We start from the raw sequence: 23,427 nt of genomic DNA on the forward strand, positions 1-23,427 counted from the left end.
GGCAGGATGTAAATGAAATCCAGTTGCAGGTCTTCTCAGATATTCAAGAATATGAATGCCAGCACATTTAGAGTGAATTTTTAAGCAATATAGTCATTTGGATTTGTATCTGGCTTTTTTAAACAGGAAAGTATCTTTAAATAATAGGTTATACTTTAATGTTCATTTTACATGTTTTTGTTTGATGAACCAGAGCACCATGTTAAATAAGGCAGAACTACTCCTGTTCTACTTGAAAGTTTCCTACTTGAAACATGGAAGTTCCTGACTGTCAGTGACAAAGCCAGGAACTGACATCAGTTTTAATTCCCACTTTGAGGCTTTGTTTTGCTATGCCTACATCCTATTTTAATTGAGGATGATATTGTTGCTTTGGGTTTTTTTTTTTAAATCGGAGGCAGTACAAAGCTCACTGTAACACACTTCTTCTTTCATAATTTATGTTCAACAAGCACAAGAGTATGATAATTACTAGAGGTCCCAGGCCACTGCTTGGTTGCCAGTGGCTTTATTAGCATTTGGGAGCACACGTAACCACAGACAGATTATGTGCAGGTGCTTTATTGAGGTGTGCAGGAACTGGGGGTATTAGCAACCCAAATCCAGGTCTGTCGTTTTGTCCAAAGTGCACATATTTATACCATTCCAGCTGTAGCACTAATCGCTGTAACAGCCTTATTGATATTGCTTCACTAGAGCTTAGCCCGAGCTTGTATGAACATGTATGTACAAATCTTATCTATATAGGTATCTTAGAAACTCCAAATACTGATCCCCATTACTATAAACATTCTAGCTTGCTAAACTATCCCAAATACCAAGCATTCTTTCGGCCTAGCTTCATGCAGGAATTTTACAGAAATCCATGGCTATGAGGTGTCTCAGGGAATGCTGAAGATTCCTTCAAGGTAACAAAAGTGACTTGGGTGGGTAATATATGTGAAGATGGGAGTGGAGGCTCCTCATGGTGCTGCATGGACAGAGCAGCCCCCAGACAAACACAACTGTTCATGTAATTTAATTTATTTGTCTTCATTACTCATTGAGTATCTAACGCTGAAGCGATGATGCCTGTATATAGAACATTTACATTTTAACTGTATGGGCCTTCTGAGAAGCTGGAGAGGGACTCTTTGTCACTGTTGTGATAGGGCAAGAAGTAAATTGAAATTTAGGGGGAAATTTAGGCTGGGTATTGGGGAGGAATTCTTTGCCGTGAGGGCGGTGAGGCACTGGCTGCCCAGGGCGGCTGTGCGGGTAACCATGGCCACGTCCAGGGCCGGCCTGGATGGGGCTTTGAGCAACCCGGCCCAGAGGGAGGTATCCCTGCCCTTCGCAGAGGGGTTGGGACTAGATAATTGTTAAAGTCCCCTCTAACCCATGACACTCCAGGATTCTATGGAACCGCAGCGGTCACTTCTCCGCCTCAGCAGCGGCACTGCCCTCGCCGCGGCGGCGGGCGCTGCTCCGATAGTGGCGGCGCCCGGCAGCCCCCCCCGCGATCCGCCGCGTCTTGGTACGGCCCGCGGGGCCGCGGTGCCCGCCGGGAGCGGGCCCGGCCGGCGCGCGGGGGTGCGGCCGTGATCCCGCGCCGCGCTCCCGCCGCTCCGGCACTTCCCGGCTCTTCCCGGCGTTTCCCGGCCCGCCATGGCCCTCAACAAGTCCATGCACGCCCGCAACCGCTACAAGGACAAGCCCCCCGACTTCGCCTACCTGGCTGGCAAGTACCCCGAGTTCCAGCAGCACGTGCAGACCACCCTGGCGGGCAGGGTGAGGTACGGCCGGGGCGGGATGGGGCGGGTGGGTGCCCCCGGTGTGTCCCCCCGGTGTGTCCGCCCCCGGGCACCCGTGAGAGCTCCGCGTGTGCCTTTCAGCCTGAACTTCAAGGATCCCGAGGCCGTGAGGGCTCTGACGTGCACCCTCCTGAAGGAGGATTTCGGGCTGACGATCGACATCCCCGTGGAAAGGCTCATCCCCACCGTCCCTTTGAGGCTGAACTACATCCACTGGGTGGAGGATCTCATCGGCCACCGGGATGCTGACAAGCAAACCCTGAGACGAGGCATTGACATAGGTAAAGCTAAATGTTTAAGTTCTTATTTACCATCAGAGATAGTAGCAGATAGAATTCATTGCACAGGAAAACGTCAGGTTTGAGGAGCAGAGGGATCTGATTTGTGCTCGCTGTGGTGGGAGGTAGCCTGAGCTCCACAGGTATTTATTTCATGGTCCTTCTGGGTGGGCAGCATTTCTCTGCACAAACACAGAACAGCCAAGGCACGCGTGTGCTCGCTGTGGTGGGAGGCAGCCTGAGCTCCACAGGTATTTCATGGTCCTTGTGGGTGGGCAGCATTTCTCTGCACAAACACAGAACAGCCAAGGCACGCAATTATGTGGCTTTTCAGGGCCTTGAACTCACTTGAGTGCAGCTTTGTGCGGTGTACAAAAACTGTGCTGCTAGAAATGCAGGCAAAAATGTAATTCTAAAGGATCTAAAAAGTGTTTCTTCTCAGTGTTCTAACTAGCAAATTGTGTTTTCTTCATAATTTATTAATTTTGCTTTTGTGAAACTCTCTCTCTGCACCAGAGAGTTTGTGAGTTGCATAGCATTTTTTTTTTGCTATTCCACTTAATAACATTTTTTCGTGTTGTTACAGGTGTATTTGACATAAGTGAATGATCTGTCCTTTTTAAATTTCAATTTTTATTTTAATTTATTTCAACGCAGTTATATATGTGAGCTGAATTGTAAAAGAGGCCAAATTAGAAACCAGGGCAAATGCTAGCTAAGCTGTGTTTTGCTTGTAGATGGTCAAAGATTTATTGTTTATTGTTGAGAATAAAATGTCTTTTAAGTTGGACCAAGCATCAACAGATAGATGATACTGTCCACTTTCAGTCTGGATTACTGGGTAATATCAGGATGATATCTAGATTAGGCAGCAGATAAATGTAAACAGCAGAGGTGTGAATTTATACGATCTACACTGATGGCCATAATTTGGTTTTCATTGGAAATAAAAGAAAGGCATGCTCTGTAAGAGCTTCCACACACAAATAATAAAATTGGCATTTGGATTCCCAGTCTTTGGTTATTCTGTATGAATTATTTAAAAGGTACTAGTGATAGTACAATTGAATTTAGTTCACATCTTTCATTTTGTCAATAGAATCTTCCTTTGAAGTTTCAGAGGCTTGATTTCAAACACTGTTTTGAACAGTGTTTGAACGTAGAATGAAATTTAGAGAAGTTGGAATTTCCTTTGTAACCTGTTTTACTGCTTGACATTAAAACTTTAAAGTTACTGAATTCCTCAAAGCTGAGGTTCAGTAATCTCTGTTACTGTGTCAGATTTTATGTTTCTTGGCATCTGCTAGCACAACTTTCTGTAATGGGATTTTTTGTTCTCCTGAAATTTACTGACTTGTATTTTTAGCTGGAGCTGTGCTGGATACTGGGTTTGCGTCACCACATGTGTGTCCACAGCAGCTTTCTTCTAGTAACTCTGACATTTCTTAGGCAGCTTCTGTGCATTTGATACTAGTTTTCATTTCTGAAAATGATTTCTATGAACTTCATCACAGTAGGTGGCTGAGTAGAAGAGACAGATCCTCTAAGTCCTCCACATACTGCAAAATCTTCAGTTTGAGTTTGCATGAGCTTTGATGTATCAGCTTTGGAAAAGCAGGAAGTCCTCCAAGAGGAACTTGACAGAAGTGCTAGGCAAAGTGAAGCTTTTTGCCTACTGACAGATGAAGTTATTGATGGTTCAATAAGTCAGTGTAACAGATTCTAAATACATGTCTAAACTCTTAGTTTTGTGGGGGTGGGATGTCTTTCCCTTTTCTTGTATCCATTTCCTTTAATCCTAAATTTGGTTGTCATTGATAATTTGATCATCTATATATGCCATAATTCTTTTTTACTAGCATCTCTCTCTTTTTTACCAAGTGTTTATCTGTCTGTCTCTGTTTTTGAATATGTTAATTGACACTTAGGTTTCTTTGATTGTTTCAGACATCAGAAAAAGGCAGTCTGGTGGAACAGATTTTTTTTTTTTTTTTTGTGGTTATTGTATTAATCAAAGTAAATTATTTGTGATAGATGATAGAAAAGTGCAGAAGAGAAATTTATGTCTGGTAGGGTTTTTGTTTTAATAAAGCCAGAATGTATTTGGCTTTCTTTATATAAATTAACCATTGTAATATGGAAGAAAAATAGCTTAAACCGAAGCTGATAGTTTACTAGAAAATTTATAACAGATTATTAAATTTTTTCTTTTATTAAAAGTGCATATTGACAATGCTATTTTTCAAATTACAAAAATTAAGTTCAGTAAAGAATTGAGTTGTAGATGATCAATAATCAGCATTTTCTTGAAGTTAGTTCTTTTTGGTGTAATAAGTACATAGTTAACAGCCACACTGTGTATAGCACCAGTACTTACTTTTCCTTTTTCATGGATTTTCCCTGCTGCAGGGACAGGGGCATCCTGTATATACCCATTACTTGGAGCAACTTTGAATGGCTGGTATTTCCTTGCAACAGAAGTGGATGACATGTGCTTCAATTATGCCAAGAAGAATGTGGAACAGAATAACTTGTCTGATCTCATAAAAGGTACAATGTAATAAGGTATTTACTAGCAAATGAATGTTGTGGCATATTTTTGCCATGTTCAGTGGCATATCAGAATGTGTATTCCTTCCAAATACATGCTCAATTATTTTTACTGGAGCAGAATATTTATTGAAGTCAGTATATGCTTAAGCCAAAAAGCTGCCTTACCTAGCCTGGGATGTGTGGGTAGAGAAGTACTCTTCCTTATGAAAATCTGAAAGTTAAACTTCACCCTGGGGGGTTTTACTCTCTGTATTCCTTGTCTATTACTGAAGTATTTCTTAGTGTTTGGGCTGCTTCTGCTGGTAGGGGACCTGGAATGCTCCCCTTGGATAATTGCATGACACTGCCTCAAAGGTGTATCTTGTACAGAGAGTTCCTCATCCGCAGTTCTTGAATGAAGTCCTGATACTACCTGTGATAGCAGAGGCAGTATGCCAGACTTGGTCTGGGAATGAGGTTGGAAAATTTTCTGAAGGAACTCAGTGTAGTAAAAATCAGGTCCATCCATGAGCTCTGAATAAAAACTTTTGGAAGCATCCATTTGAACATGTCTTAATCTGTTGTGCGTGTCAGTCTTGAAGATCCAGACTTGATATGGAGAACAACGAGAGTTTTCTGTCATTGCTGCCACTGATTTTTAGTGGTGTGGTGGTGTTTCAATACACTGGAAAAGCAGCTGGCAAAGGAACAGGCCTCATGTGAAGCTTTAGTGCCCGTAGTTTTAAGGCTTAAAGCACATTTGTGGCTGTATTGGAGAACTTGCGATAAGTTCTTGTTGTTTTAAACAGATTCATGTGGTTCTGTTTCTGTGTATAAACATACAGGCTGTTTGTATGCTAATCCTTGACCTGAAGTCTTTATTAGTGTAGTGATACTTGTTACTTCTCTTTTGCAGAAAGCATTGGTTAGAAAGTACAGGTTTTATGCAATGTATAATGTATACAACGTGTTAAATAAAATATAAAGCTCCTTACTGACCAAACTCACTTTTTCTAATAGTGGTTAAGGTACCACAGAAGACTCTTCTAATGGATGCACTGAAAGAAGAATCTGAGATCATTTATGATTTCTGCATGTGCAACCCCCCCTTTTTTGCCAACCAGTTGGAAGCTAAGGTAACAAACTGCGTGTTATATGTACTTCAGTAGTCACTGAAAGGGTAGCAACAATTTAACCTCCAATTTAACCTCTTGGCTTGGGCAAGGTTGAGTGGAAAATCCCAAATCATCATGAATAGTATTTAAGTCTTCTCCTTCCTCATCACCTAACCCCTAAAAGAGTTCTGAAAACTTAACTGTTATCTCTCCTAAAGAGGAGAATGAGCTGTGGCATTCTTTCACAGATTCTTACTGTCTCAGAAAATGAGTTTGGAAACCAGACAGACTATCAGGGTTTGCTGTTATTTGTCTCTGCCCCGATACGGGAAAGGTGGTTCTGGGCAGGCTGCGCTTCAAAGGATGAGTCTGGAGTCTTGAGTTTTTTGGCCTTTGGTCTTATTTATTAATTCTTATCTACAATATTTTCTGTCTGCCCAGCCGAGGTCTGTTCAGCAAGGCAGCCAAGTTATCATAATGTTTTTGCACCAGGCCAATGCATTTTTATAAAATTCTTGATTTGGAGTGACATCGCTGGTTTTGTTTGTTTTTCCTGCATCTAAAATTTCAAACTTCATGCACATGTCCATTGTCATGGATCCGAAAATCTCCAATTCCTGAGGTTCAGTAGAAGCCACAGGAAGAAGATGTGTCCAAGCACACCACTCGTTCACAGGATCTTTAACGACCTGCGAAATCTCAACTGCAGTGTGTCCTGGAATCGGCCATTCGCTCACTGGCAACCCAATCATGCATGCCGAGAATGGTCTCCCTGGTCTGGAGTGTGTCAGGCAGACACTATCTAAAATTGCTGCCTGGGCTAAAGCTTCCCAAACATTTCTCTTCAGCTGATCAATAGGTAAATTTGCCTTGTTGTTCAGAGCGATTGACAATGAAATTAAACACATGAGCATCGTGAAGCTCATAACTTCACCTTCGTGAGCAAACATTACCATCTTTTCACTCAAAATCCCAAAGAAAAAACCTCAAAGATTTTTTTATTTTATTGTTTTGTTTCTTTCAAGTTGTAGTTCACAGCTTGTATCTCCTCCTCTGTTTGAGTGCTCGTCTCTGTGTTTCTGGGATCAGTGCTCTCTTGTTCTTGTTTTCGGAATGGTTTCATGTGTCGCGCCGACACCCGCTTTGGACCTTGCCCTGTGGAAACACAAGTGAAACCCTTGCCCCAAGTGAATAGTTTGAAAGGACCTTCTGTTTGGCCTGACTCTGGGTTTCTGATCAAAACCAAAGGATTCTCCCTTAGTTTTGCCTGTGAACTGTTTGAAAAATGTCTCAAGATTGGTGGATTGGGTTCTGAAGATGAACTATTTAGAAAATTCAACACATACAATGCTATATTTAATTGCATGTGAGGCATCACCTCTGGTTCCCCTTTTTCTGTCTGTCTAACAGAGATTTTAAAGTATGATGTGTTCTCTCAATGATTGCCTGGCCTGTAGGTGAATATGGAATACCAAATGTGTGTCTGACACCCCATCTTTTCAGGAATTTGTCAAGCACCCTGCCTGTATGTGTTAGACCATTATCTGTTTTTACTTCTTGAGGCACGCTCAATGACGCAAATGCTTGCAGGAAATGTCGACAAGCGTGATCTGCTGTTTCCCCTGCGTGTGCTGAAGCAAAGACCGCTCCTGAGAATGTATCTACTGAAACATGAACACTTTTGAGCTTCCCAAATGATGGATACTTTGTGACCTCTGCCTGCCACAGCTGAAGACTTTGCAGTCCTCATGGATTGACTGCTCCTGTGGAAGCAGGTGGCTGTACAAGTTGACAATCTGGACAAGCACTAATGATTTCCTTCGCCTGAGTTTTTGTGAGACGAAAGGATTCCATCAGCGCCTGTGCATTCTGATGAAAAAATGTGTGACTTAGTTCTGCCTGCTCAAAAATGTCTGGAAGTGTTTGTGAAATGGGCATTGTCAATCTGTCTGCTTGAGCATTCCCTTCTGCTAAAAATCCTGGAAGCGTTGTGTGAGCTCTGATGTGTGTGATGAAATATTTGTGCTCCCTACTTTCTAACAATGTTTTCACGCTTGCCAGGTATGAATATAAAACTTCATTGCTGGCCTCTTTCAAAAGTGAACCCTCCAATCGTCTGACCACACCTGTGACATATGCGGAATCTGTGACCAAATTGAGAGGTTCCTTGAACAACTCAAATGCTTGAATGACCGCTGCCAATTCCACAGTCTGTGGAGAGCCTTGAACCATCTTCACGTTTGAGTCCCATTCCCCTGTCATTGAGTTCATCCACGTGATCACTGACTTGTGTGTCTTTCCTGAGCCATCAGTGAACACTGTGATCCCGTCCAGAGGTTCTTCACTTATTCTTGGCTTTGCTCTGTAACATATTTGTGACTGCAACAGTCTGTGCTGTGGAAAATGAATTGTGTAAGTTCCTGGAAAAGCTAACAATGCAATTAACAAATCTTTTGATTTCTGCATCGCCCATTCAAGATAATCTTAATTCAAAGGTAGGTGAATGACTGAAAATTCCTGTCCTGTCATTGTCAGCAATCTTGTTCTTCCCTTGATGATGATGATCTGTGCCGCCATCTCTAAATCTGTGAGAATTGCTTTTGAAGGCCTGTATGGTAAGAAAATCCACTCTATGATTATTAAAGAATCTCTTTGAGATGAATCCCATTGAAAGATCAAGCTGTGGAACTGTGTTTTCTTTCCCAGCACTGCCAATTCAAAAGGCAATGATTCAATGAATCAATGTGCTTACCGCTTCTGAATAGCATCTGTGATTTTTTCCAATTTCTTCTTTGCCTCTCGCGTGAGCGTCCTGGAAGATCAAATGGCTGTGTCCCCTCTCAAGAGATTGAGCAATGCTGGAATGTCGCTGTTCGTGATTCCTAAAATTGGTCTCATCCAGTTGATTTCCCCTAGAAGTAAATTGTGTAGATTGTTGGCTTTTGTGCTGATCTCCATTTTCTGAGGTCTTACCGTTTTCTCCGAGATCTTCCACCCTAGGTATTTCCAAGGTGTGATCTCTTGCATTTTTGAGACACTGATTTCCAAACCTGCCTTTTGTACTTCTGCAATCACACAATCACGAGCCTATTGCAGCTCCTTTTGTGTTGATGCTGCAGTGAGCAAATAATCCATATAATGAATGATCTTCACCTTCGGGAATTTCTTCCGCGCTGGTGACAAAGCTCGTGCCATGTACCATTGACATATTGTCGGAGAGTTCTTCAGACTTTGAGGAAGTACCACCCAATGGTATCGCTGCAGCGGTGTTTCCTTGTTGATACTTGGAACAGAAAAGGCAAACCTTGGCGCATCATCTGGGTGAAGTGGAATACTGAAAAAACAATCCTTGAGATTGATGATCACGAGCGGCCAGTCTCTGGGAATCATCGAAACTGATGGAAGTCTCAACTGAAGAGGTCCCATGTCCTCAATGACTTCATTGATCTTCCTGAGATCATGCAACAATCTCCATTGACCTGATAATTTCTTTTTGATAACGAACACTGGAGAATTCCAAGGACTGTTTGTTGGCTTGATGTGTCCCTTTTCCAATTGTTTTTGGACCAGGTTCTTCAATGCACTCAACTTTTCTCGTTCAAGGGGCCACTGATCCACCCAAACTGGAACATCCGTTCTCCAAGTCAGCTTCAGTGCGGCAAGTGGCGCAGTGACCCCGACTAAAAATCCAACTTGATCTTCGTGCCCCATTGTGCCACAAGATCCCTTCTTCAGACTGTGATTGGCTTTTGCACAACAAAAGGACGAATGATCGCCGTCTTGTTTCCTGGTCCTGTAACAATGATAGAATTTTCACTTTGCAAACACAGAGAAGCTCCCCCTATCCTGAGAGAGATCCCAAGGGTACAATCAAACTCCAATCATGTGGCCAAAAAATGTATGATATTACTGTAACATCTGCTCCTGTGTCAAGCATTCCTCTGACTGCTATTGTTCTGTCTCCACAAGTCAACTGACATGTCAGTGTGGGTCAGTCTCGACCTATGTGCTTTATCCATGTGGTATGTATTTCAACATGCTTCTTCAGTGGATGCCCTTCTTCATCGAAAATTGACATGACTTGCTGAGTGGCATGTGGTGGCAATGCGAAAGCTCTCATGACTTGCTTGTTTTCCGCTACAATCAATGGTGGACGAAGAGCTTTTGCCAAAACTGTTAGTTCTGTATTCTTGTCTGCTGAAACAACTCTCGGATAAACAATGAGACCAAGGATGCTACTTTTGTCTTGTCCAACTATTAAAAAATCCTGCTTCTTGTTTGAATTTCCATGGACACCTGTTGGTATCTCTGCATGACTTTCATCCAAGAAACATACTAATTTAGAAGCTGCCAATGTGCACTGTGCTCCTGGTGGAAGGATGTCTGGGTCGCTGGGAAATCTGCTGAGGACTTTGCTGAGGGTGTCTGCTTGATGTTCTCCGATGACTGTCTTGCTTGCTCTTGTGTCATCGCCATCACTTGTGTCGTTGTGCACTGGCGATCTGTCAGCGCGCTCCTTTTCCCGTTTCCCGGAAGCGGTAAAGGATTTCCTTCCACATCTGTCTGAGAGTAGTATTCTTTCACAGAGTGCCTTCCTCTTCCGCACCGTGCACAAAGCGGTTTTTGTGGTTTTGGTGCCTGCACTTGTGCTTGTGTCTGGGGACAATTCTTCTTCATGTGCCCAAATGCTCCACACTTGTAACATTGTCCTCCTGATGGATTGTTCTTCTTCTGGATGGCTGCAAGAACTTTGTCCATCTTTTCATTTTGTTGTTGAAACACTTTCTCCAGCATCTTTTCTTCCGACTGTTTTCCCGCGTGTTCTTTCATATGTTCTTCCCATTCTCTTCTCAGTTCATCCCTCACGATCGACGCAATATGCTGAGGTGTTCCCACCTTGCTGCATGCCTCCACCATCTCTGCCAAGGATGGCCGACCTGGCATTGCAATGATGACCTGTTGGCAATCTGGGTTGGCATTGCTGAAGGCTAAACTTTCCAAAAGAGGTTGCTTCGCACCTTCGATTGTCACCTGTCGATCCACAGCTTGCGAAAGTCGATCTATGAATGATGAGAATGGTTCTGTGGGACCTTGCCTGATGGTTGAGAATGGCACGTCCAGAATTCCTGCTGGAGCAATCTGCAAGATAGCTCTTCGCGCCGCTTCCTTGATGTCATTCAACACTCGCCTCGGAAGTCGTACTGCTTGCTCCGCTGGATTGTCGTCTGGAGGATCTCCTGCCAACTCTGCTTCAGTGAAGTTCGCGTTCAGTCCACCTTGATAACTGTTCCTCAACTCTGTGAGATACCTTCGCCATCTTCTTTCCCAGACTAGATTCTGTGTGTCTGTGAGGATTATTGACACAAGGCTTCGAATATCATATGGTGTAAGGTCATACATGTTAAATGTCCCCCTCAGGAGCTGTTTGAAATATGGTGAGTCCAGCCCATTGTGATGAATGGCCCTTGTTAAGTCTTTGATCACATCATGATCCATTCTCTCCCACCTTGGTTTTTGACCCTGTGCATCATATGTCACTGGCATTGTCAGATCTCCTGATCCTGGTAGCAAAACCTTCTCCTTGGATAACATTTTTCTGATGTGTTTCCAATCCGTCATCTCTACTGGTTGTTGTTCTTCTTCCTCTGGAAACTCTTGTGGCAATTGCATGAACAATGGAGTCTTTGAAGTCTTCAATGATTCCCTGGCACACATTCTTTGACTTGAAGTTTTTGGCTTCCCTTTCAAACCTGAAAGAGGAATTTGAAACTCTTGTTGCTTTGTCTTCTTTGCTGTATCAAATGGATGTAGAAAACTCTTTGCTGCTTGTGCTGCTGAAAACATCCATGCTGGAATTCCCTTTGATGCTGTAATTTGTATCATGTCTTCTTCTTCTGGTTGTGCTTCATGTGATGTGTCTTCAAATTCCAAAGTTGATGGATAATTCATTTGTCGTGTTTTTGTTGTCTTCTTTGATGTAGTCTTCTTTTTGTATGTTGTTGGAAAAAACTGCTGCATCGTTGCAGTTTCACCACGAGATGGCGCTGTGGCTTTGCCGACCAGGTCTGGCATGTCCTGCATTTCAGTCCTCCCCCCATGAGGTGGCGCTGTCATCTGCTTGGACAACCATGATGACGTCACAAACTCGATTGGCTCCTCAGCCGTGTTGACTGAGTGCAGCAGTTGTGATGGTTGGAACCGAGATTGCACGAATTTTGACTGAGCTAGCAATGGAGGTTTAATACATGAAGGCCTCCCTGGGATGGGAGAGGTTTGAACCACAGGGATTGGAATAGAGGAAACCGGAACCGGAGAGGGGGTGGAGCCCCGAGATGTGGAACCCCGAGAACGGCCCCTCCTCGCCTGAGACGTCACAGAGGATTGGACACGCCCCGACTGCGCTTCGTCCGCATTTTCCGCATGTGCGAGCTCTCGGGAATGCTTCCTGTCTCCCCTGGACTGATGTCACTGTCTCTGTCCCGCTCCGCGTCTGATGTCTCCTCCCTAGTGTCTGTTCCTGACTCTTTCTCCTCCTCCTCTGACGCTGTATCCACGCCCTCCGCCCGTGCGTACAGCCCTCGCCCTGCCTGTGCCTGCATTCTCTCTGCGATGCGAGCGGATCGCCGCGGCTCGACTCCCGGGTCCTGCATCATCACTGCATGTGTCCTGCGTCTACCTACGGGTGCTGTGTGGAGCTCTGCAGCTGCTCCTAGCTTACTGCCTGCGTCTGACATGGACTTTATGACTTGAGAGCTCTTTCTGGACGTCCCGCGTGTCCCGCCCCTCGCGCGCGTCTTTGGCACCGCGCCAGCCGAGATTGCCGGTGCCCCCAGTGCTGCGCTTGCAAAATTCGCACCCGAACTCGCGTCCCCCACCGCTTCCATGCTCCCCCCGCCGGCTGCGACCGCCGCCGTCGCGCAGCCACGCTTGCCGCGAGAAGGCGTTTTCCCATCCCCTTCCAATCCCCCTCCAATCCCTCTTTCCGATTGTGCCGCCTTTCCCGTCCCATCCCCCTCTGGCTCCCACGGATTGAGAGAGACCGTCCCTACGGGATGTCCTGACTCCTCAATCTTGCTAGGTGAAAACCTTAACTCCTCTGGGATTTGGATCGTATCTGCGTCTGAATCGGAGCCTGAGCCCCCTTCAGTTTCTGGGGTTTCAGGGCGTTTTGGAGGTCTCTTGGACTTTCTGGGTACTGGGACTGGAAGCAGTGATGTTTCTGCCTGCTCCCCTCCCTCGGGAGCTGTCTCCCCCAGGCCAACTGGGACTAGAGCCAAGCTCTGCTTTGAGCCTCGTTTTCTCACCTTTGCCTCTGTGGGAGTTGTATCAAGTGATTGTCTAGCTGATCTCCGAGACTCAGCCGAGATAGCCTCTAACATGATTCTTGCTGGAGACAGCAGTTTTAAAGCCGTCTCATCCTTTTTTGTAGCTAGGAGATATATACGTCTATTAATTTCTTGCCAGAAACCCCGTTCAAATAACAAACGTGTCTCTGAGAATGGATAATTAAATCTCACCCATAACAGTAATTTTTTGAGCTCTTTTTTAGAAATCCCTGCTGTGTAAACCTCTGTCATGCCTTGTAAGGCTGACATAATCTCTAGTTGTTTTTGTGAATATGTGTTCCCCATGTTCTTAATTTTTGACCTTCTCACCGAATTCTTGTTGTCAGAGCAGTCCAAAGGCTCCCGGTCCCTGTCCAGCAGGTTGCAGGAGATGGATTCAGAGGCGCCTTTCTGATTCCGATCCAAGCTGTTCTGGTATGAGCTTTCTTTGGCAGAAGTGGAGAGCGATGTTCTCTGCGACTGCTGCTTCTTCTGACCCTTCTGGCTGCTTTCCCAAGGAGTTATCAGTGCTCTCCTGGGAACGAGTCCAGCTCCGGGAACTGCCCGCTTGGGAGCTGCCCGCTCGGTTGCTGCCCACCTGGGTGTTCTCTTTTGCAGCTCACCGCTTCTTGCTCTCCTCTTTGGAGCCCACCGCTTGTGGCCCGCCTCGGGGCCCACCCAGTTCGTGCCCACCCAGGGGCACCAGGTATCAGGGTTCGCTGTTATTTGTCTCTGCCCTGATATGGTGGTTCTGGGCAGGCTGCGCTTCAGAGGACGAGTCTGGAGTCTTGAGTTTTTTGGTCTTCGGTCTTGTTTATTAATATTTATCTGCAATATTTTCTGTCTGCCCAGCCGAGGTCTGTTCAGCAAACAGACAGTAAATCTGAAATCAGGTGCCTGCTGCATAACAGGCACCTCTGTAGTACAGAGGAATTAGTTCCTGGAATTTTGCTTAACTGTATTTTTAATTTCCTTAGGCACGTTGATGGTATCACACAGGTTTTGCAATAACCACTGAATATAGTCAGAAATGAATAATGCAGGACAGTAGAGAAGAAGGTTTTAGATTTAATTAAGCACTACAGATTGTAATTGCATAGATACACTCAGCATGTCTTACATGTATTGGAACCACATATTTCATATTAGCGGAACCCTGATGTGACAAGTAGCTTACCTAGGTCTGAGATTGTGGGGAATTCACTCAGGTATGTTTATTTTGAATGGATCTTTGTTATCCATAGTTCTGATGGTGGGAGGATGAGTAGAGGTGGTGGTGCTTGCTGCCCCCTAAAGATTAAGATAGGAAGCAGTGTACAAAGCAGCATAACATCTTATTAAATGTTCATGTCAAATGTTTTTGGTTTTTAAATCCAGGGAGTTAATTCTCGAAATCCACGGCGTCCCCCTCCCAGCTCCGTAAATACAGGAGGGATCACAGAAATCATGGCTGAGGGAGGAGAACTAGAATTTGTCAAAAGAATTATTCATGATAGTCTCCAACTTAAAAAGAGGTTACGGTAAGTGTTTTGTTCCAGTCAAAAAAACCCAAACTAACACCTTTTATCTTCATCTTTGGCAGAAGTCATGCAACAATGTTGAGTACCTATGGTCCAATGATATCTGCTCAGTTTGTTTGATGATACTTACACATCCAATTGTTCTTGAGCAGCAATTAGAAGTTATTGCTGGAGGTATTTAAAGGCATAAGACAAAAAAAGCCAGTACAAACGACATTTGTAGCTTGCAGCAAAATCAGCACATGTATCTGATAAGAGACAGATCAGGGTTCATTCTTGAGGATTTTTGGGATGGAAGAGGCTTTATGATATTGCTTAGTTATCTGTTGATTACCTAAAAATCTCTATCTTTTCCTGGCTGAATTTTGGTAACTTGCAGCTTTGCCTGTTAAAGGACACTGTTGTACTGAATGCTGTCTTGGGTGAACATAAGCTGCAATAAAAAAACTATTGGGAGACCTTCTTTTGACCTTATTTTGAAACAGATGGCATGTCTTCAATTTTCTGACTGTATCATCAGGCTTCCACTGCTCCAGTGTTGGACAAAACTCTCCTTTGATAACTGGGAAATCTTAAGTTTTGTACTTGAATGTGTTATATTTATGAATAAGCTTTTTTGGATCCAGTCATCAAAAAATGTGGAAGATGAGGTTGTAAAGCTTGAATAATAATCTAGACGAAGAACAGAGCTTCATCTAAAGTCATGTTTGGGAGATTCCAAAGATGTGGAGCTGGGTGGAAGGATAAGGTCCACTCGAAGTGGGAAAATAACTTTTTTTCCCTTTTTTTCCTGATTTTTTTCATCATTAAATTTGGCTTATATGATGGAAACCTGGATAAGTGAGCCCAAGTGATAGTCAGTATTCTGCTTTTGAGCATGATTACTTGCCAATAGTTGGTGATTCCTTTTTGTTCTGATTCATTCTCCAAAGAAAGTGGAGAATTCAAAACAAATTCTTGTAACATCTTCCCAATAACTGAAGTCACTCTTTGAAACAAGATTCCTCATAGTTCATGTGTTGTTTCTAAAATACTCCGAATGTATTTCTTAAAAGCTCAAAAAGGTTTCCTTGTCCAGTCTGTCTTTGGACCTTCTGTTCTGAATTTTGTTGTGCTATGTCCTAGTCACTCTGTTTAAGTGTGATTTTTTTCTTGTTGTTGTTGTTTTGGTTTTTAATCTCGTAATGTGTGCTTTGCAGATGGTACAGTTGCATGTTGGGGAAGAAATGCAGTTTAGCACCACTGAAAGAAGAACTTCGAATCCAGGGGGTGAGTATGCATAGAGTCCCTGTATATCCTGCTTATGTTCTATACAGAATGTAGTATGCTTCAATGTATGTGGGTAATTATTGAATTATTTCAGGGAGTTTTTTTTTACAAAAAGGGACTGCAATTCCTTGTTAGGGAAACAACTGGGGTTTAACTATTGTAGATTCAAAACTGACAGATAAGTAGCAAATATTATCTCCAAAGTTTTGTCTTTAGCACATGTTGGAGCATGTCTTCATTCTAGGAGATTCAAGGTTTCTACTTTAAAATAAATAGCCTTAACAAGGCTGTAGTAAAAAAAAAACCAAAAAAAAAAAACACCAAAAAAACCCAAAAAACAAACAAAAAAACCCCACCAAAAACCAAAAAATATCTAGCTTTCTTTCCTCTTAGCTAATGTGAAATCTAGCAAATTGGTTGATAAAAGAAATAGTAACATGATTTAAGTGGCATTGTTTTGTTTGTCTTCAATTCTGGCACCAAGTAAAATGGAACCTTGTGCTACTATTCTCATTAAAGAGGGCTGTGCAAAGGACTTTTGGATGGCTTTTTGGAGGAAGCATACTGTTCACTAATTCCCATACAAAGAAAGTAATAGTGAGATCTGTCCTTGTATACAGTGGAAGGAAAGAGAATGCATGGTAAAATAAATTCCCAGGAAGATTAATTATCAAAAGCATATGCTGAGCTAGGTACAAAATATCTGATTTTCCTTCTCTATCCTTGAACTGCTGCTCCTCAGTCTTAGTAAAGGGAGAGAAATTAGAGAGGGCCCTGACACCTCTGAGCCACGTCAGAAAGAATCTCCATTTGTATAATGAGAAAATATGCATTGTTTGGAAATGTGTGCAGTAAAACAGTGTTGTTTATTAATCTGAAATAATGTATTGCTTCTTTGCATAGGTCCCTAAAGTCACTCACACTGAATTCTGCCAGGGACGCACCATGAGATGGGCACTGGCCTGGAGTTTCTATGATGATGTGCAAGTACCTGTAAGTAGCTTAATTCTGGTTTGCTTGTGATTCTCTGTGCCTCTTACTTGAGGAAGGGGCTAATGAGCTATAACTACTGTGATACAAACTGTTCTTCTTCAGACTGGAATATTGGATATGCTGGGCTGTATGGACAGTGGAATTTCTTAGATGGCTGCCAGTCTGTTAGCAGTTGTGACGTGATTCAGGAGTGGCCCTTTTTGAGGGTGGAAAAAGGAAGCTGTTGTAGGAACTTCCTGTGGGTTTCAGTGAAAATAAGGATCATTTGTAACATACCTCAAATAGCAGTTTAGTAGTAATAAAAATATGCTAAGTTTGGGGCTGGATTTGAATTTACACTTCCTTCTGAGAACTCAGTTTTAATTTAACGTGGGTTCTATTACCAAATAGGTATGACCACATCTAACTCAGACTTGCCTACATGAATGTAAGTGGAGCTTGTTCACCTTAAATGTGAGCCAGTTGCTTTTTTGGGTCTGGATGTTTGTGTATTTGAATACAGGTATAGACAATAACCAATCTTAAGGCAGATGCAAGTAGACCTTCAGTGCAGTTGGATCAAAAGGTGGATATTGGCAATTGGCCTCTATTCCCAAGAGCAGCCACACTTTCTCAGCTCATGGAGAGCTCATAGTTTAAAGGAACCAATGAAGCTTTTTGTCTAATACCTGAAGATAAACTCCCTCTGTCCATCAGGCTAGCATAAAGTGCATAAAGTTAGCTGGTTTGAGCCTGGAACTCCTGGGGGTGAAGTGGAGCATGAGCCATATGAATGACTGCTCAGTGCCTTATGTTACACTCTTAATCCTCCTGTCTTATGGAATCACAGTCTTCTGAGGGCAAAAGTCACCCCACTAATACTGCATAGCCTTGTAATTCTTTTCTTTCTTTCTTTCTTTCTTCTTCTAGTCACCTCCCTCTAAAAGAAGAAAGTTAGAAAAACCACGAAAACCAATTACATTCTTGGTCTTGGCTTCTACAGTCAAAGAATTATCTGTCAAAGCTGCAGCCATGGGCTGGGATGCAGTAGAAGCTATTGCTGTGGTTAGAGCCTGGGTGGAGAAGATTCTCACTGATCTGAAGGTACAGTATGAAGTATTAGATGTTAAAACAACGTCCTAATTGAAAGCATAACTGTGAGAAGATTGTATGAAATTCTGTTTTCTGCAATAGGTTCAGCATAAACGTGTTCCATGTGGAAAAGATGAAATTAGCCTCTTTGTGACTGCCATTGAAAACTCTTGGATTCATTTGAGGAGAAAGAAACGAGAGAGAGTAAGGCAATTACGAGAACTTCCTCGAGCTTCTGAAGATATTCTGCAAGCAATGGAGGAGGAAAAGAACAGCCAGAAGAGCGTGAGCAACAACTCGGACTGTGAAAACCCCAAGGCTGAAGACTCTGAAATGGGCTTTATGGCACCTGATGAGGATGTCCAGGTGACAGCAGGTGATGAGCAAGCAGAGGAATCTGCTGCCAAAGAAGAACACAGTGATCCTGTGAAGGAAGAGGAGATGGAAGCAAAGCAGGGAGAAACATCACTTGGGAAAGGTTCTGGTGATGTGAAGGAGGAACCTCACCCTTCAGAGGAAGCTAGCAATCTTACAGTGGAAAAAGAGCCAGGCCCTAAAGAAACTAGTGGGGGTTTTCTCTTCAAGTGTTTAATGAATGTGAAGAAAGAAGGAAATGATGTAGTAGTAGAAATGCACTGGGTTGAAGGACAGAACAGAGACTTGATGAACCAGCTGTGCACATACTTACGGAACCAAATTCTTCGACTGGTTGCTAGTTAGCTCTGTTTCCTACTTTGGTAAAGTAGGTCTGCCCTCAAATTTTGTAAACTATTTTTAATGAATTAAAAATTTCAGATAGAAAAACCTGTCTTTTCCCCCTTAAAAAAAAAAAAAAGAGTAGAATGAAGATGGATGTCTCCTTTAATATTTTAAATAGGTTTTTCAGAAATGTAAGGAGGACATGAAGTGATGAGGAAGTAATAGATTTCATACTGCAGTTGTAATACTACATGTGGAAGTGAAACATGTTTATGCTGTGAACATTTTAAGTATCAGCAGTGCTTATTCTGGTCTTTTTCTGGCACAATAGAAATATATATTGTTACTAAGTAGAAATCTTTACTGAATTATTTTCTTCAATATTTTTTCAGTACTAATACAGGAAGTGGTTAGTCTGCAGTGGGAATTGTTTCCTGCAGTGAGAGCCTTTAGCAGAGGATTTCTGTGTGCCTCTCTTCCCTTTAATGTATCTAACTTCTGGTCAACAGAGTAGCAGCATAGATACATTCTCCTAGTGTCAATTCATTAAAATAATTGATTTAGGGAAAAAATGTGTGTTGTATTTATTTGGTGCTTGGGCTTTGAAACACAGAAGACCCTACTGTTAGCGTCTGGTTTTGTAAACTTGAGCAATGAAAGAAGCTTTTTGAGCTGCTTGATTTAAAAACGATTAAAATACATTGACTCTTTCATTAGACCATCCTTTACACTTAGTCAGATATACTTGTCTGAAATGACAGCAGTATTCTTAAAGAATTTTGCTTCCATTTAATTTTAAGATTTAATGATGGGAATGAGATGCTCTTCTTCAAGGGCCGTAAATTTCTGCGTGTATGTGTTTGAGATGATGACCACCAGCCCTGCTTCACGTGAAGTCAGCCTGTCATACATTTCTCTGAAGAGAGATACAGAACATGAAGAGCTTTTCTGAGTGGGGTGTGGGTGTGGTGGGTGTGTGTTACCCAAAATAAAGCAATGGTGTCCAGAAGGAAATTACTGTGTGTGTTCATACTCCTGCTTTCAATGTTTACCCTTTGCTGTCCTTATTTTTGGAAATCTCAGTATGCTTTCTTCAGTTGAAATGAAAAGCAACTTAGATAAACCTTATTTTTTGATACAATGCTTCTTAATACTTTCTGTGGGTGATGGGCAAAGACATGCATTCTTCGGATACTGCAGAATTTTCCTAGAACTGCTTCTCATATTCAAGTTGCTGAGGAGAGGTAAAAGCAGTCCTAGTCTTTTAGACTCTGAAAAGCTATTTTGGTGTCAGAGACATTAGAAACAGCAAACGAGGCCGTTTGTCCTTTGTGCCCTCTCCTGCAAGGTAAGCATTGTCGTGTTGAAGCACACCTTTCGTTGAATTATCTGAGCCTTTCACCGCTACAGCGCGCGTACCGCACGCTCGGAGCGCTGCCTCGGCAAGCCCGCTGTTTTTACACAGACAACCCCTACGCTGCGCCGGCCGCGCGCCTCGGGCGTGCCGGGCTGCCCTGCTCCCTACTCCCGCCCTGCTCCCTGCTCCCTGCTCCCGCTCGTTTCCCGATCCCGCCGGGGCCGCGGCCCGAGCCGCCCTCCCGCCGGCCGGGGCGGAGCCGGCTTTGAATGGCGCGGCGGGAAGATGGCGGCGGCACCGTTGTCGGCCCGAGCGGTGCCGCCGCAGCCTCGGCCGCGGGGCTCGGCGGCGGCAGCTCCCTCAGACCGGGGCGGGCCGTGCCGCCCGGCCCCGCCGCTCCCCGCCGCGCTGTGCTGAGCCCCCCGCCCGGCCTCGACCTCTCCCTGCGCCGCAGCGGCTCGGCAGGTACCGGCGTGGAGACCCCAGCCCTTCCCTCCCATTCCCCTTCTTTCCCTTGCCGCCTCCCCTCGGTCGTGCAGCGCGGCGGGCCGGGACGCGCTGGGCCAGGGGGAGCGAGGCTGCCGGGGGCAGCGGGGCGCTGCTGGACGGGGCCGGGGACCCTCCGAGCCTCTCCCGGCGCGGGCGCGGGGCCCTGGCGCTGCTCGGGCCGCGCTTCGTCCCTTCCTTTCTCCCTAGAGGGCAGCGGCTGCAGCCGAAGGACGTGCTTGTGTTAGCAGGGTGGTGATCGAGGGATTTCCTGCACTCCTCGCTGTGTAGTCGAGGAAGAAAATAAGAAAATGTGTATTCTGTGCGCGAGTCTGAGATGGGGGCATTCTGTGCGTCGTGTAACACCGGGCCTTATTCTTGGCTTGGCCTCTAGGTGCTGCCATAATACAACGATCGGTGTCGTCCGTCCTCCTTGGTATAACAGCCAAGGTTTGTTTACCTACCTTGAGAAATTGATCAAAGAATACATATAGAATACAGAAATATACACAGTATATTTCTGTATGCAATATACAAGATTTTGTATAAACATCTTGTGGCAAGGTGTCATATCAAGTGCTCCTGCTGCCAGACAGCCGCTTAAAGTGATGCTTCTAGATGCCATACACAGATTTTACCAGCTTATTGTGTCCTTGAATCAAGAGAGAAATCAAGATATATACAGGATCGAGATTGTATACAACATCTTAAATCAAGATATTTACAAAGCATCTTGCAGTTTCATCTCTTTTGTGATTTTTCTGTAACTTTTTAAAGCATTTATATCTCTTGATCTCTTCTCCAGTCATGTCACATCTTCTCTGATGTGATTATGCTCTGCAAGATACAATTTTGTCAATTTCTGCAAATGGAATGGTGCAAGGAAATGTACACATTTCCACAGTCAGCTCCCCAAAGACAATTCAGTAAGCAGCACTCCTGTGTTTAACTGGCCCCTCACTCTGGAACGATTTTCCTTCTGAGAAATCTAATACCTAATGCTTTTAACCAGCAATTTGTATCTTCCTAATTTTGACTGTTTCTTAGCATTGTTTTAGTAAATTAAAAAAAAAGTTGGTATCACAGGTTTACTTCTGTACATAGATCTCTAAGCCACAAGTTTCCAAACACATCTTCAGTTCTAAAGATATTCTTCAAACAGCCGAATCACCTGATCCTTTAGTCATTCCATCTTTTACATAAAATTTGTTGGTTTGAACACTAGTGAAAAAGCTTGAGGTCCCATCACAGAGGGGTTTTTATGTTTCTGAATCTTAATTCTTGCCATATTAGTCACTGTATTTGATTTGCATGGCAAGGGGAGGGGGGGCTATAAGCTTCTGGTGGCTTCTGTGAGAAGCCATGAAAAGTTTCGTCTATGTTGGACAGAGCCAGTGCAGCCAGATCCAAGAGGGACCTGCCACTGGCCAAGGCCATCAGCAATGGCAGTAGCCCCTGGGATAATGTATTTAAGAAGGGAGGAAAAAGCCTGTGCAATGGCATCTGCAGCTGGAGGAATGAGAATATGTGGTGGAAACAGCCTGCAGACACCAAGGTCAGTGACAAAGGAGTGGGAGGAGGTCCTTCAGGTGCTGGCAGAGATTTGCCTGCAGCCTGTGGTGAAGACCATGGTGAAGCATGCTGTCATCCACCTGCAGCCCATGGAGGACCATGGTGGAACAGAGATCCACCTTCAGCTCCTGGAGAACCCCATGCTGGAGGGAGTGGTTGCCTGAAGGGGGCTGTGGCCCTGTGGGAAGCCCACATTGAAGCAGGTTCCTGGCAGGACCTGTGCAGAGAGCAGCCCATGCTGGAGCAGGTTTGCTGGCAGGACTTATGACCCCATGGGGGACATGAACTGGAGAAGTTCATGGAGACTGTCTCCAGTAAGAAGGACCCCACACTGAAGCAGGGGAGGAGTGTGAGGAGCTCCTCTTTGAGGAGGAAGGAGCAACAGAGACAATGTGTGATGAACTGACTGGAACTCCTATTCCCTCTCCCCTTGTGCTGTTTGGGGGAAGGAAGTAGAGAAAATTGGGAGTACAGTTGAGCCTGAAAAGAAGGGAGTAGGGGGTAAGGTGTTTTTAAGATTTTGATTTATTTTTTATTATCCTACTCTGATTTGTTTAGTAATAAATTAATTCTCTCCAAGTCAAGTGTTTTGCCTGTGATAGTAATTGATGGGTGGTCTTTCCCTGTCCTTATTTACACTAATGAAACTTTCATTGTATTTTGTCTCTCCTGTTCTGTTGAGGAGGGGAATGACTTTGGGTAGCACCTGGTGTCCAGCCAGGGTCAACTCACCACAGTCACAGTTTAGGATGGACAATTCTGGTCTCCTCTGAATTCCCCTTGGGAAGTCTGTCCTGCTTTGTAGCATATTTCTGTTTATGCACCCAATGGTGCATAAATTTTTGTTTAGTATTTTATGGTACTTTAATTACACAAAGTGAAGCAAAGCTGTGTAGAAACTGATCATGCAGCAGTGACAGCCTAGACTGGGGTTAACCTCAAGGCAGCAGTTGAAATTGTTAGTGTGATGAGAGAAGAAATGCTGGCTGCTTATGCAGGCTGGTATTATTTATCTAGCCTGCCCTTATGCTGTCAACAATGGTGGGAAATTTCTCTTAGAATTTTTTGAATGCACCAGTAGAAGAACGGGTGCAGTAGAGGCAGTACACACAATTACTTGGTTTTCATTTCAATTTGAGAAGGTCTTTCATAAAATGCTTTTACAGGAACTATATATTTATGGGTGATAGGGGAGGCATTCCTGTGGATCAGAAACCTGAATGGAACAAAAAGCTTGATTTTTCTTAACGACTTGGAAAAACAGAGGAGAAGGAGAGGGAGGAGGCAGCACCTGTAGTCAGCACAAAGTTGTTTAGGGTTACTAAGACAAGAAATAATCAGCAAGGAACTTAATTAAGCTAGAGGAACTGGCAGTGTTGTGAAGATGCTATCAGTGTTAATAAACTGAAATATGGCA

The 23,427-nt window shown here is 43.9% G+C and overlaps 2 protein-coding genes across 2 annotated transcripts in view; both read left to right on the forward strand.

Moving 5' to 3' along the window:
* Positions 1–1,548: 1,548 nt before the first annotated feature.
* METTL16 (methyltransferase like 16) lies at positions 1,549–19,609 on the forward strand. Its single transcript, XM_041411000.1, has 9 exons — positions 1,549–1,775; positions 1,875–2,074; positions 4,481–4,621; positions 5,624–5,739; positions 14,421–14,563; positions 15,763–15,832; positions 16,736–16,825; positions 17,735–17,908; positions 17,999–19,609. The coding sequence occupies exons 1-9, from the start codon at positions 1,648–1,650 to the stop codon at positions 18,614–18,616; spliced, it is 1,680 nt and encodes a 559-aa protein (XP_041266934.1). The 5' UTR covers positions 1,549–1,647; the 3' UTR covers positions 18,617–19,609.
* A 612-nt stretch (positions 19,610–20,221) lies between these two features.
* Positions 20,222–23,427, forward strand: part of POLQ (DNA polymerase theta) — a 52,787-nt gene continuing 49,581 nt past the window's right edge. The window contains exons 1-2 of the mRNA XM_041410795.1: positions 20,222–20,417; positions 22,010–22,027. Of these exons, the coding sequence (XP_041266729.1) occupies positions 20,222–20,417; positions 22,010–22,027 (214 nt within the window). The remainder of the gene's footprint in view (positions 20,418–22,009; positions 22,028–23,427) is intronic.

Source organism: Onychostruthus taczanowskii, unplaced genomic scaffold (assembly GCF_017590055.1).
Source record: "Onychostruthus taczanowskii isolate IOZ18803 unplaced genomic scaffold, ASM1759005v1 scaffold34, whole genome shotgun sequence".
Taxonomy (NCBI): Eukaryota; Metazoa; Chordata; class Aves; order Passeriformes; family Passeridae; genus Onychostruthus; species Onychostruthus taczanowskii.